We start from the raw sequence: 12,728 nt of genomic DNA on the forward strand, positions 1-12,728 counted from the left end.
TTTACAGAATCTCAGATCAGTAGACCTGGGCCAGAGTGACTTCTCTAAGTGATGTTCCTTTGGGCTTAAGGATCTTACAGGAAGAGCCCAGGTTGTTGATTGTGCTCTTACAGCATTTTTAGAGAAGGGAACCCAGAACTCCCATCGTACAAAGCAGAGCAAAGCAGAGCTGCTTAGGTCGAAGCCAGGAGGGAGGAGTACATACATGTACACAAATGCTGCTTCTCACCGGGCACGGTGGCTCATGCCTGTAATCCCAGCACTTTGGGAGGCTGAGGTGGGCAGATCACAAAGTTAGGAAATTGAGACCATCCTGTTTAACATGGTGAAACCCCTTCTCTACTAAAAATACAAAAAATTAGCTGGTTGTGGTGGCAGGCGCCTGTAGTCCCTGCTACTCAGGAGGCTGAGATAGGAGAATCACTTGAACCCGAGAGGCAGAGGTTACAGTGAGCCGAGATAGTGCCACTGCACTCCAGCCTGGGTGACAGAGTGAGAATGCATCTCAAAAAATATATAAATAAATAAAATACTTCTTCCCAAGGCAGGAGGCTTTGGATTCAGACTCCCTGGTTTGAGATCCCAGCTCTGCTGCTTCTTAGCTGTATATCCTTGGGAAATCACTTAACCTTTCTGAGCATAACATTCCTTATTTGAAAATTAAGATAATTTCTACTTTACAGGCTTGTCCCAAGGCTTTTATGAGATTGTGAATATAAATCCTTGGCACAGTGCCTAGCATGTAGTATTCTCTCTCTCTCTCTCCCTTTTTTTTTGAGATGGAGTCTCGCTCTGTCGCCTGGGCTGGAGTGCAGTGGTGCGATCTTGACTCACTGCAACCTTTGCCTCCTGGGTTCAAGTGATTCTCCTGCCTCAGCCTCCTGAGTAGCTAGGATTACAGGCCCATGCCACAATGCCCAACTAATTTTTGTATTTTTTTTTAGTAGAGATGGGGTTTCACCATGTTGGCCAGGCTGGTCTCAAACTCCTGACCTCAAGTGATCCACCCACCTCAGCCTCCCAAAGTGCAGGGATTACAGGTGTGAGCCACCCTGCCCAGCCAGTGTTTTCTTTTCTTTTTTTTTTTTTTTTTTTAAACCTGGTTATCTAGTTTCTGTGGAAGCCAGTATTTTCTTAGTAATGGAAGCTATTATTTTTTACCAGTAGTTGGGAACACTGGAAAGACAGATTTGGGTGAGTTTGAGGAAGCCCCTTCTGACTATCAAAGCTGTTAGCATGGGCCAAATCTGACCACTGGGGATGTAGGGAGACAGAGGTAGAGGCTAGGTTGACAGGGCCCTCTGAGGCCCTGTGGCCCTTGACCCTTTTGTTGAAAAGTATAGCAGAGGGGTCATACTCAGACAAGAGCTGGACAAGGCTATCTGGTCGACTGTCTCGCCTGCTTTGCCTCTGAGCACAGCTCAGGTCAGGCCTTTCATCAGCAGCCCTAAAACTCACTCATGCATAAGAACTTGCAGTTGACCTTGGAAGGAGGGGCCCCAAGTTGTGGTCCTGCCTCCCTTGTGCCTTGGTGTGACAGCCATGGTCTGTGGCCTGCCCTGGGTGTGGGGCCTACCCTGTGTCGGGTGCCTCTCCCTAGGATCAGTTGTGCATCTTGGCTTTGGCATTGGCAGCTGTGTGGGAGTGGCCAGTCTGAGCAGCAGCAGCTGTTCCCAGTCCCTTGAAGCGGGCAGGACTGGAACAGTAGGGGCAGCACTCTTATGGCCCTGTCCCTCTTCTCTGGCAGAGGCAAGGGGAAGGCAGCAGGGCAAAGCAACACGACCTTGGGAGCTAGGCCACCCACCTCACCCCCCATGCAGCCAGGCCTCTCCTGCAGGCCTCCAAGAGCTGGACTTGCCATCTCAGCATCGAGCTGTGCTACTCCTGCCCGTCACAGTTCTTCTCCAGAGGTCAGGGAGAGCCATCCCCTGCCACCTGTCCTTAATGGCCACATGGCCACCTAGCCTTCCTGAGGTTCAGTGGGGAGGACAGTAAGGTTTGGCTGAGGTAACCGTGTGTGAGTGGTGACATGGCTTTTGGTGCTCAACTGTCAGCCCTCAGCCCCATCTCTCTATCTCCAAGGAAGCGGGAGGAGCGACCTCAGCATCCTGTCAGCTGTGAAGTCATCAAAGCCATTGCTGATACCGTCTCCATTCCTGTCATAGCCAAGTAAGCCCCTTTTCTTCATCATGTACTCTGTGTCCCACAGAGCCAAGGGCCTGGTGGTAGCCAGGCCCAGCCTTCCCTAGAGTGAAAAGTTTTGGGGTGGTTTGGAAAGGGCACGGCTTCCCACAAGACCCCAGACCCTGTTGCTTCAGCTGCCACCTAAGACCCTCCCCTCTGCATACCTGTCTCTGGACTGAGGCTGCCACCTGATTCCTGATGAAATGTGTGGAGACGGAGCAGGGGATTCTTGGAGCAGCAGGCTGTGGGGAGGGCAAAGTATGACCTAACTGGGCCTCCTTCCTTCCTCTCGTAATCACTAAGGTATCTGTTCCCCTCGCCAGGGTTTTGACTTAGCCCTCAGAGAACATATAAGTGGTGCATTCAGCTTGGGGGTTTTCCTGTAGCCCCAATAGCCCAGTAATAGACCCATGTCTCCAGATGTGGGCTGGCTGTAGCCACTGTTTTAGATGAGGGGCAAGGAAAGTAAATTTCCTGGATTACCTGTTAAGTGCCTGGCACTTTACATATATTATCTCAGTTAGTGCTCCTAACTTCATAATGGGATATGGATTCTTTTTTTTTTTTGCCCCCTTGCCCCGGGATATGGATTCTAATCTCCACTTTACTGAAGCTCTGATAGCTGAAGGGACTTAGCCAAATTCCCATTGTTAATCAGTGGCAGATCTGAGAGTTGCCTTTTTCTGAAAATGCTGATAGGTTCCATGACTGGGACACCCCTAAGCCTCCTGTTGCTTTTCAGTGGAGGATCTCATGACCACATCCAACGGTATTCGGACATAGAGGACTTTCGACAAGCCACGGCAGCCTCTTCCGTGATGGTGGCTCGAGCGGCCATGTGGAACCCATCTATCTTTCTTAAGGAGGGTCTGCGGCCCCTGGAGGAGGTCATGCAGAAATACATCAGATATGTACGTCTCTGTACTTTTTCAAAACAAGCATTTCTCACTGTCTACCACATTCCTGCAGAGAGCACTTTGTGTGAGCCCCCAGCGCTTGCTGTTCCTCTCCTTTTCTTTTTAGCTCATGTAGTGTAACTGCACTAGCTCACTGCTGTATTGGGTCTCCCCAGCTGTGGTGCTAAGAGAGGATGCTGGGGGGCATGCCCCTACCATTTCCTGAAGCTTCCAGAGGTTTGCAGGTCATAGCAAGGACCTTCTAGATCCAGGATGCTGTTGGAGCCCCAAACACATGATATATATCTTTCTTTTTCTCACATGCTGCATATACAAAAGCACATTCACTTGGACTGTGGGTTCTGTATCACTGAAGGCATGTGTGCCTATAGGTTGGCTCAGGAGCAGCCACAGCCAGGAAGAGCCATCGAGAAATTTCTCACCTGATTTGATTCATCTGTCAAAATCACTTCTAAAATTTTTCTATTGCTGATTCCCCAAATGCTTTAACCATAACCCTCTACTTAGGGAACAGCTTTTTTTTTTTTTTTTTTGAGATAGGGTCTTGCTCTGTTGCCCAAGCATGAGCCTAGTGGCATAATCATGACTCACTGCAGTCTTGACCTCTTGGACTCAAGTGATCCTCCTGCCTCAGCCTTCCAAGTAGCTGGGACTACAGACATGTGCCCGCACACTCAGCTAATTTTTATTTTTTAATTTTTTTATAGAGATGAGGTCTTTCTATGTTGGCCAGGCTAGGACTGGCCTTTTCTAAACCACTTTCTTCTTATTGAGAGTTCGATGGTAGTGCCAATGGCATTTCCCTATAAAAGAAAATGAAGAGTTCACTTGCTTTGTCTCTTTGGCACAACTCTGGAACTCTGTGGGACTATGATCAGCTGCACATGTCTACAGGGAGAGGCAGTGAGTGGTCCTGAAATTCTTCAGTGAATTGAGTCGAGCAGAGGGTACAGCCATTGCCCAGAGCAGAGTTCCATCCCTTCTTCAGTCCTAGGGTCCATTCCTGCCTGGGAGTGCCTGTGGCTGCCATGGTATGTGAGTGTTCCCATGGCTGTGCAAGCTGGGATGGTAAGATGCCCTGAGGTCCGTGTCCAGAGCTGGGCAGCCTTTGTCCTATGTCCTGTTTAATGCTGCAGCACTCACCCTTGGTTCTGGTGTCCTGCTGGGTAAGTAGGTGACCACCAGCTCTCCAATGGTCTGGGATAGCTCCATGGCAAGGGAGGGCTTGCCCCAGCCCAGGTCAGCTGTCCAGCTTTTTGGCCAGCTGGCAAGTCTGTGGCCAAGAAGATGTGCTAAGCAGCACTGAGCTTGCTCACTGGGTGAAAGGTGATGTTATCATTCCTGCTGAGCCGTCCCTTGGCAGCTCCTCAAGAGGATGTGTTATCACAGAGAAAGGGAGCGGCTTTCAAGCATAGGCAGGGCTGCTTCTGGTCCAGCCAGGTGCCTTCTTCCCAAACAAGCTGAATCAAGGACTTTCCGCCCCCGGCCGGGGCTTCCCCACTTACTTCCCACTTTGTCCTGAGCATGCTGTGGAACCTTTCCAGGCACTGAAGTCATAGGCCCAGGTGCAGTTACTAGAGCAGCATAAGGGGTGGGGGATGGGAGGGTGTCCTGAAGGGCTGGGTAAGGCCACCTTCACCCACTACTGCTCTCCTGCCCTGCCCCCAGCCAGCTGGCTTCCAGTGGGTGTCCCTGGCAGTCATCTTGCCTCCCTGAGCCTTCGTTTCATAGTCTGTGGAGTGATGGTGACAGTTACACCTCACACTTGTATAGATAAATGTAGTGATGAGTAACACATGTGAACTAAATGGTGTTGTGCTTTACCCATGTAGAGGGAAGTTAGAGGCTATTCAAGATGTGGAAGGGAAGGTGCCCTTTCGGGTGAGAAGGAATAGAAGAATCTCACCCCTGTCCTTTTACTGGACCTTCCATGCCAGAATTTGGTGTTTCCCCTCCCTGCCCTGGAAAATACTTGGCAGTAGGTCCTCTGTGGTGGCTGAAGTAGGAGGGGGCTTTGGCATTTTGGGACAGTCAGGCTGTCCAGGAGAGCGTGCTCCTGACTGTGGGCCTTGGCTGTGATCCTCAAGCTTTGTACCACTATCTGGAGAAGTAGATGGCCAAGGTCGGGGTGACTCTATTTTTTTGTTGTTGTTGTTTAGAGACAGGGTCTTGCTCTGTTGCCCAGGCTGGAGTGCAGTGGCATGATCATAGCTCACTGTAGCCACAAACTCGTGGGTGCAAGCAACTCTCTTGCCTTAGCCTCCCTAGTAGTTATGACAACAGGTGTGTACCAACATGCCTGGCTAATTTTGTTTTTAATTTTTGTAGAGTTGAGTCTTATGTTGCCCAGGCTGCTCTTGAACTCCTAGCCTCAAGCACTATTCCTGCATTGTTCTCTCAGAGTGCTGGGATTACAGATGTGAGCCACTGCTCCTGGCCAGTGGTGGTTCTTCTTATGGGGGTCCCATTGCCTTGGCTGCACACACAACTCTGATGCCTTCTTGGAACCCCTTTCCCTGCCATTAGAGCATAGCTCAGGCCTTAGAGCCTGCCTGGGCATCAGGTGAGTCATTTCTTCTCTCAGGCGGTGCAGTATGACAACCACTATACCAACACTAAGTACTGCTTGTGCCAGATGCTACGAGAACAGTTGGAGTCTCCCCAGGGAAGGTTGCTCCATGCTGCCCAGTCTTCCCGGGAAATTTGGTAAGAGGCACAATGAGATGTCCATCTGTCCTTTTGTACATTGCCCAGGTTTGACTTTAAGCCCTAAGCTGACTCCACTAGGGGACCAGGGACACAGCTTCTGGATGTGGATGTAGAGGAGTGGAGTGATGGTACAGCTTTGCCTCCCAGAAGAGGATTCTTTGAAAGCTTTGAAATGTCCCATCCCTGGATGGATCAGCAGAGTTCTGGGAACTAGGGCATTAGGAGGATAGAAGAATGCAAAGGAAGGGGCTTTTCCGTAAATGGGATGGTCATAGGCCAGGCCACCAGGAACCAGTGGTCAGAATAATTGGGCTGTAGAATGGAACCTCTGGCTTAAGCTTGCAGTCACACCCGTAACCCTACAGTTTGAGAGGCCACCCTTTGGTCCTCTAGATCAGGTGCAGCTCTAGCTCAGATGGTTGACACTTAAGGCCCTTTACAAGTTGGCCTAGCCACTACTCCCACAGCTCCCTGTCTACCTGTCTGCTTCCAGACCTCCACACCTGTGTTTGTAATGGGTCCTCTGCCTGGAAGCCTCTCTTCCTCTCACGTGAGTGATCTGTAGCCTCCCTCTTTCATAGATGCCTTTCTCAATCACTTTTGCCATCAGGAATCCATCTTCGCTTGAGTCTTCCAGCCCTTAAGATGTTTCCTAGAAGGAAAAAACCCTTGCTAGAACCCTTCTTCCACCCTTGGCTTATGGCATTGGTTCAAGCCCTACCCCACATAGCTTAATCAGTTTGACCCAGGTGCCTTGTAAGCTCAAGAGAAAAAGTATAACTCTGTAGCTCTGGGTGGTACCTCAGTGTCAGCTGAAAACCGTGTATAACTGCTCGTGGCTGGGCAGGAAGTGGGGAACCACTCAGTGGTCAGGCCTCTGTCTCTTCCTCCCATGGGCCCATGTGCTTTATCAGCATTGGTCAACTCAGTCATGGCTGGCTGGGGACACCATCTGTGTGCTTCTCCTCAGGAGAGAGACTGCAGGTGGTGGGGGTGACCTTTACAACCTTTGCTACCCAGCCCAGCTTCCCTCCAGTGTCCACACTTGGGTTCACATTCACTTTCCATCTTCTAGTCCAGGGTGATCTCAGGGCTGTGCAGGGGGCACATTCTGATGGCCAGGCCCCGGTGATGGTGTGATGTATATGTTAGAGGAGTTGCTCAGTGGTGGGGCCTTGGGTTTCTGCAGTAGCCTGAATGCTGGCTCCACTAAAGTGTTTGCTCTGATCTGCTTCTTCCTCCTTAGTGAGGCCTTTGGCCTTGGTGCCTTCTATGAGGAGACCACACAGGAGCTGGATGCCCAGCGGGCCAAGCTCTCAGCCAGGACTTCAGAGGAGACCAGGGAGCCAGCTGAAGATACCTCTGGTGTCATTAAGATGGCTGTCAAGTTTGACCGGTAGGTCTCCAGCTTGGCTTCAGCTTGGGCTGGGGCCAGCACTCTTGGGGTTCCACTGGGCCAGCAAACTATCTGCTATATGGGCTTAATGTCAAACGTAGGGACCACAAGTCTTCTTGATTTGGAAACTTGTTCTTAATTTGCAACATCCCATAGAAGGTGCTTACAGGGAAGATAGTTCTTGAAAGTCTATCCCAAGTTCAGTGACTGAACTCTACTTTTTCCCTAACTCACTCCCTCCCACAACTTAGGGCAGGGGGAACTTGTCTCCTGTTTCTGAAAGTCTGTGCTTTTCCAGGGCCCTGAGGAGCTGGCTGCTGCATGGAGCTCCTCAACAGCAGAAGGACCCTAGCCCTCATTTGGCTCTGCAGCCCCTACCCACACCCAGTGCCCCTCACAAGCCCTGTGGTGCCCTTTCAAGCTGCTTATGCCTCAGATTGTGACCCAGCTTTGAATGGTGCCCTCTTCTGGGATCTGAGCCTTTCTCCAGTCCCCAGGACCAGACAGGAGCCAGTCTTGTCTGGCAGGGGTGTGAAGGGTTGGGGCGGAAGGGATAGCTGTTGGGCAGTCAGATGGCAGGGAGAGTTCCAGCTGGGAAGTTGGAATATGTCCCCTCCTACCGTGTCACTGTGTTACCTTGTCACAGACTGACTCTGAAACCAGATTCCATGCGTCCATGGCCTCAGCAGATGATCCTGACCCTTGGCAGGCGTAATCAGGGTGGGCGCTGAGCAAGATCCCCGAGACCATTGTCTGGTCACCTCCATTGCCCACCTCCACTCACTCCCTACTGATTTTGTCTTGACTGTCAAGCTTCCTTCTTGGATGTTGAAGATTATTTTTCCAGGCTGGACCTCAGAGTATTGGGAGTTCATTCCCCCTTTTCCCCACTATTTCGCGAACATGCCAAAATTTATCTTCCCTTTAAATAAAACCCAGGTCCAAGCTGCTGGTGGGACAGGAATGGGAGCCTATGGGAGTAGGTATAGAAGCCTTAAGGCAGCAGCTTGGTATCTCAGTTCCTCTCGTTCTGCTGCTCCTATCAGGGGCTGAGTAGTGCGCTGACTGAGGGAGTGGTGATGGTGGGTGAGCCCCAACTGCTTCCCTTCCTTTCCCCAGGAGAGCATACTCAGCCCAGATCACCCCCAAGATGTGCCTGCTAGAGTGGTGCCGGAGGGAGAAGTTGCCACAGCCCATGTATGAAACGGTGAGTCCCTGGCTATGTCCTGCCCTGCAGCCAGCTACGGTGCTCCCACAGCTTATGCCCTCAACTTGCCAGGCTAGAGCCTGGCCTTGCCCTCTGTAGGCATGGAGAAACTGCTGGTGGCCAGTTCAGTTGCTGATAGCCCCCACCCTCTTATAGTGGCCTGTTGTCCAGTTCAGCCAGACATGTCTTTAGTCTAATTAGTATTTTTTTTTTTTTTTTTTAGAAATGGGGTCTTGCTTTGTTGCCCAGGCTGGTCTCAAACTGTTGTGTTCAAGTGATCCTCCCTCCTTAGCCTCCCAAAGTGCTGGGATTATAAGGTATGAGCCAGCCATATTAATTTTTTTAAAATTTTATTTATTTGATTTTTTTTTTTTTTTGAGACAGAGTCTTACTCTGATGCCTAGGCTGAAGTGCATTAGTGTGATCTCAGCTCACTGCAATCTCTACCTCCCAATTCAAGCAATTCTCCTGCCTTAGCCTCCCAAGTAGCTGGGATTACAGGCACACACCACCATGCCTGGCTTACTTTTTGTGTTTTTAGAACAGACAGGGTTTCACCATGTTGGCCAGGCTGGTCTCAAACTCCTGACCTCAGGTGATTCACCTGCCTCAGCCTCCCAAAGTGCTAGGATTACAGGCATGAGCCACTGTGCCCGACCCAGACATGTCTTTGGATCAGGCCTCAGCCAGTGGAGCATAAAATTGGGCCCCAGATGTGGTGCCCCTGGGGTGGAAACCGTGAGATAGTCTTGCTTCACTTCCTTTGGTCTTCATGGCCGTGCCTTCCTTAGGCTGCTCTGCCTTGTCTGGAATCATCTTCTGGCCTCGAGGTTTATACCTTCTGGGGATTGTGTCTGTCCCCCTGCCATAGTGACTTTTCCAAAACAAATCTAACCTCTGTTTCCTCAAGTCAGCAGCTCCCTAGCATGTCTGTAGAATCAAGCCAGCACTTCAGCATAGAGCCCGAGACCCTCCCATGTGCCTCTCTTCTTCCAGTTTCATGCCTGCAGCCCTTTGCCCCAGCCATGTCACCTGGTCCCTCTGCCAGGTGTGCCTTCTCTGCTCTTAGCTTGTTCCTTCTCACCCTTTTGGCATCTGGTGACTCCTTGTTTTGGGGACCTGGCCTATCCAGCTGTCAGCAGGAGGCTCTGTAGTCATGTGCAGCTAAAGGCTCTGCTGGCCTTTGCTCAGGTCCATGACAGCTCCAGACGCTTGAGGTCGTTGTCTATTTGTACATCTGCCTTTCTGCACTGGGCACTTTTGCTTGGGAGGAGCATGTGATATAGGCAGCCTTCATTTGACTTAAGCTGGAAATACTTCCTTTTATCTGCCTTTAATTTGACCCCAGCAGGTTGGCTTCCAGGGCTCATTTCTCTGGCCATGTGTTTCCTTTAATCTTTGTACCAGGTTCAACGCCCTGTAGACCGCCTGTTCTCTTCTATTGTCACCGTTGCTGAACAAAAGTATCAGTCTACCTTGTGGTAAGTTTCCTTATCATAGGGAAGGAGGCTTGGGGTGGGCAGGAGAGTGGGCATTCTGCCCATCATCCAGCATTGTCCTAGGAGGGTTGGGCAGATGGTATATGTGGGCAGTGGCATCCCTGGATGGTGACCCCTTACTCAGTTTTGTCAGAATCTGCCAAGGGTGTGTAGAGTCAGGCCTCACAGCCCTGTACCCTGCCTACATGCCTTATTGCCCTCTGTCTCATCTGCCCAGGGACAAGTCCAAGAAACTGGCGGAGCAGGCTGCGGCCATCGTCTGTCTGCGGAGCCAGGGCCTCCCTGAGGGTCGGCTGGGTGAGGAGAACCCTTCCTTGCACAAGCGAAAGAGGGAGGCTCCTGACCAAGACTGTGGGGGCTCCAGAGCTCAGGAGCTAGCACAACCTGGGGAGCTGTGCAAGAAGCCCTTTGTGGCCTTGGGAAGTGATGAAGAGAGCCCCCTAGAAGGCTGGTGACTACTCTTCCTGCCCTAGTCACCCCTCCATGGTCTGGTGCTAAGGTGGCTGTGGATACCACAGCATGAACCAGATGCTGTTGAACAATTTGCTGGTCTTGCCTGGCAGGAGTTAGATGTCCCAGCAGGGGCCATCAGTCTGGACCATGGACCAGGGGCTGCCCAAGGGTGGATCCTGGCTCCTTTGGTGGATCTGAGTGACAGAGTCAAGTTCCCTTTGAAAACAGGAGCTTTTCTGGTGGCACCTCCCCAACCTGGCATTGGTACTGTGCAATAAAGACACCCCCTACCCTCACCCACAGCTGGCTGCTTTAGCCTTGGGCATCTTCATAAATGGGCTTGTGTCCTGGCATGATTATTCTACTCCCACCCTCTGTGCAGAGCTAAAACTTCCCAAAACCTTTCTTCTGCCCATCTCTCTGGGTCTGGTGGAGGTGGGAAATGGGGTATCACTGGACTGGAGCCAAGCCAGGAAGGCCCAAGAAGCTCATTCTACTGACCGTACACCTAAGGCACTGGGCATCAATTGTCTGTCCTGATGAGAGGTGATATGGGATCTGGAGGAAGGACCAGGGCAACTGGTGCCCCAGTAAGGGACTAGTCTAGTGGGGTGGGGAGTGTTGGTCTGATCCCCCGAGTCTCCTTCAAGCCTGACAGCTGCCTGGAGCTCAGACCTGATGAGGTGCCTGCCCTGGGCAGTGGGGCACTGGAGGCTGCTGATGACAGCAATTTGGGGCCCATATGTTTGGCAGATCACACCATACAGTCCCTCCCGTCCCCCGCCTTCCTCATCCCACTTGGGGCGGAAGGAAGTGGCAGATTCTCTTTAATTTCCTCCTGGCAGTGAGAAGCAAACAAACGGCTACCGCATCTCATGGGGCCTCCCCCGCTTACTGGGAGGGGCGTTCTGACCAAAGGTCCCTGCCCTGTCCTGCCCCCGCTTCCTCAGCTGTAAACATGCTGCTTCTCATCCCTTTTCCAGGTTCTATTGGTGTGGTGGGGAGGGGAGGATTCCCCTCTGGGTCAAGGCTGTATCTCCCACATCTCCCTGTGTCAGAGCCTCACTGTTTTGTGGCAACTTAACACAGCATCAGGCACCTGTGCCAGCCAGCAGCCCCTGCCCTGCTGGCCTCTGAGTCTAGGGTTTGGTGGGTGAGGCCTCTGTCTCAGTCCCAGCACTGACCCCCTTTACCCTGCCACCCACGCTTGCCTTTCTGTGTGCAGATAAGGATACCACACTACCCACTGCCTCCCAGAGCCATTGCTGTTCGACCTTGGGCAACTCACTTCAACTCCTTTCTGTCCTGAGGGCCCTCCTCTGAGAAGGGATCAGCTGTCCTCTGCCTGTGTAAAGCTGACTGGAGGACAATAGGCTGGCCCTTTGATAGGACATTGCATGGTTAATGGGGTTACTCCATGCCAGGGTGCCCTAACTGACTTCCCAGACCAGTGCTCCCAGAGAAAGGTCTCTACCCAGGAGAAAGACCGACGCTTGGTCCAGTCTCAGTCACCAAGCTTTAGGCACAATTTCTTTCTTTCTTTTGTTTTTTTTATAGAGATAGGGTCTCACTATGTTGGCCAGGTTGATCTTGAACCCTTGTCCTCAAACAGTCCTCCCGCCTCGCCCTCCCAAAGTGCTGGGATTACAGGCATGAGCTATTGCACCTGGCCTATTTCTGATTTTTCATACTAAAAACAATCTCAGTCAAAATGCCTCCTTTGGCTGGGCATGGTGGCTCACAGCTATAATCCCAGCTCTTTGGGAGGCTGAGGTGGGCAGATCACTTGAGCTCAAGAGTTCAAGACTAGCCTGCTGGGCAACATGCCAAAACTCCGCCTTTACAAAAAATATAAAAATTAGCTGGGTGTGGTGGCAGGCGCCTACAGTCCTAGCTACTCAGGAGGCTGAGGTGGGTGGATCTCTTGAGCTCAGGAGGTTGAAGCTGCAGTGAGCTGTGATGGCACCACTGCATTTCAGCCTGGGTGACAGAGTGAGACCCTGTCTCAAAAAAATATAAATAAAAAACAAAACAAAATGCCCCCTTTGCCTTTTCTTATACTCCTACTGGAACTGGTCAGACAGAAGCTACAGTGGCCCCTCCCAAGTCACTGAGTACTAAGATCTACCTTCCCTGTGGAACTGGGCTTTGATCTCAGGCCACTTCTCCCACCAGTATGGTTTCCCTGCAGAAGCCCCTCCTCTGGCAGGGTCAGGTTCATTTCTGGGCTCTGGGGTAGGAGTGGCAGGGATATAGGTATGCTATTAAGATAGAGGCTGGAATGTGGGGGCTTTGAGGGCCCTGGGAAGCACTAGGGAGAGAATCCTTCACAGAGGAGGAAGGTGGGGCAGGTCTAGTATATA

The 12,728-nt window shown here is 51.5% G+C and overlaps 1 protein-coding gene across 6 annotated transcripts in view; it reads left to right on the forward strand.

Annotated features, from left to right (window-relative positions):
- Positions 1-10,703, forward strand: part of DUS2 (dihydrouridine synthase 2) — an 89,744-nt gene extending 79,041 nt beyond the window's left edge. For 4 of the 6 annotated variants that reach the window (XM_032283799.1, XM_032283798.1, XM_032283797.1 and 1 more), the window contains 7 exons: positions 2,083-2,169; positions 2,927-3,095; positions 5,686-5,807; positions 7,057-7,206; positions 8,326-8,413; positions 9,821-9,894; positions 10,130-10,700. In XM_032283799.1, coding sequence (XP_032139690.1) covers positions 2,083-2,169; positions 2,927-3,095; positions 5,686-5,807; positions 7,057-7,206; positions 8,326-8,413; positions 9,821-9,894; positions 10,130-10,367 — 928 coding nt within the window. In that variant the 3' untranslated portion in view covers positions 10,368-10,700. Of the gene's footprint in view, positions 1-2,082; positions 2,170-2,926; positions 3,096-5,685; positions 5,808-7,056; positions 7,207-8,325; positions 8,414-9,820; positions 9,895-10,129 lie in introns of all 6 variants that reach the window. The other 2 variants (XM_032283800.1, XM_032283801.1) reach the window with 2 other exon arrangements.
- Positions 10,704-12,728: the final 2,025 nt, after the last annotated feature.

The sequence above is a fragment of the Sapajus apella genome, unplaced genomic scaffold, assembly GCF_009761245.1.
Source record: "Sapajus apella isolate SASKATOON/1434 unplaced genomic scaffold, GSC_monkey_1.0 scaffold15, whole genome shotgun sequence".
Lineage (NCBI taxonomy): Eukaryota > Metazoa > Chordata > Mammalia > Primates > Cebidae > Sapajus > Sapajus apella.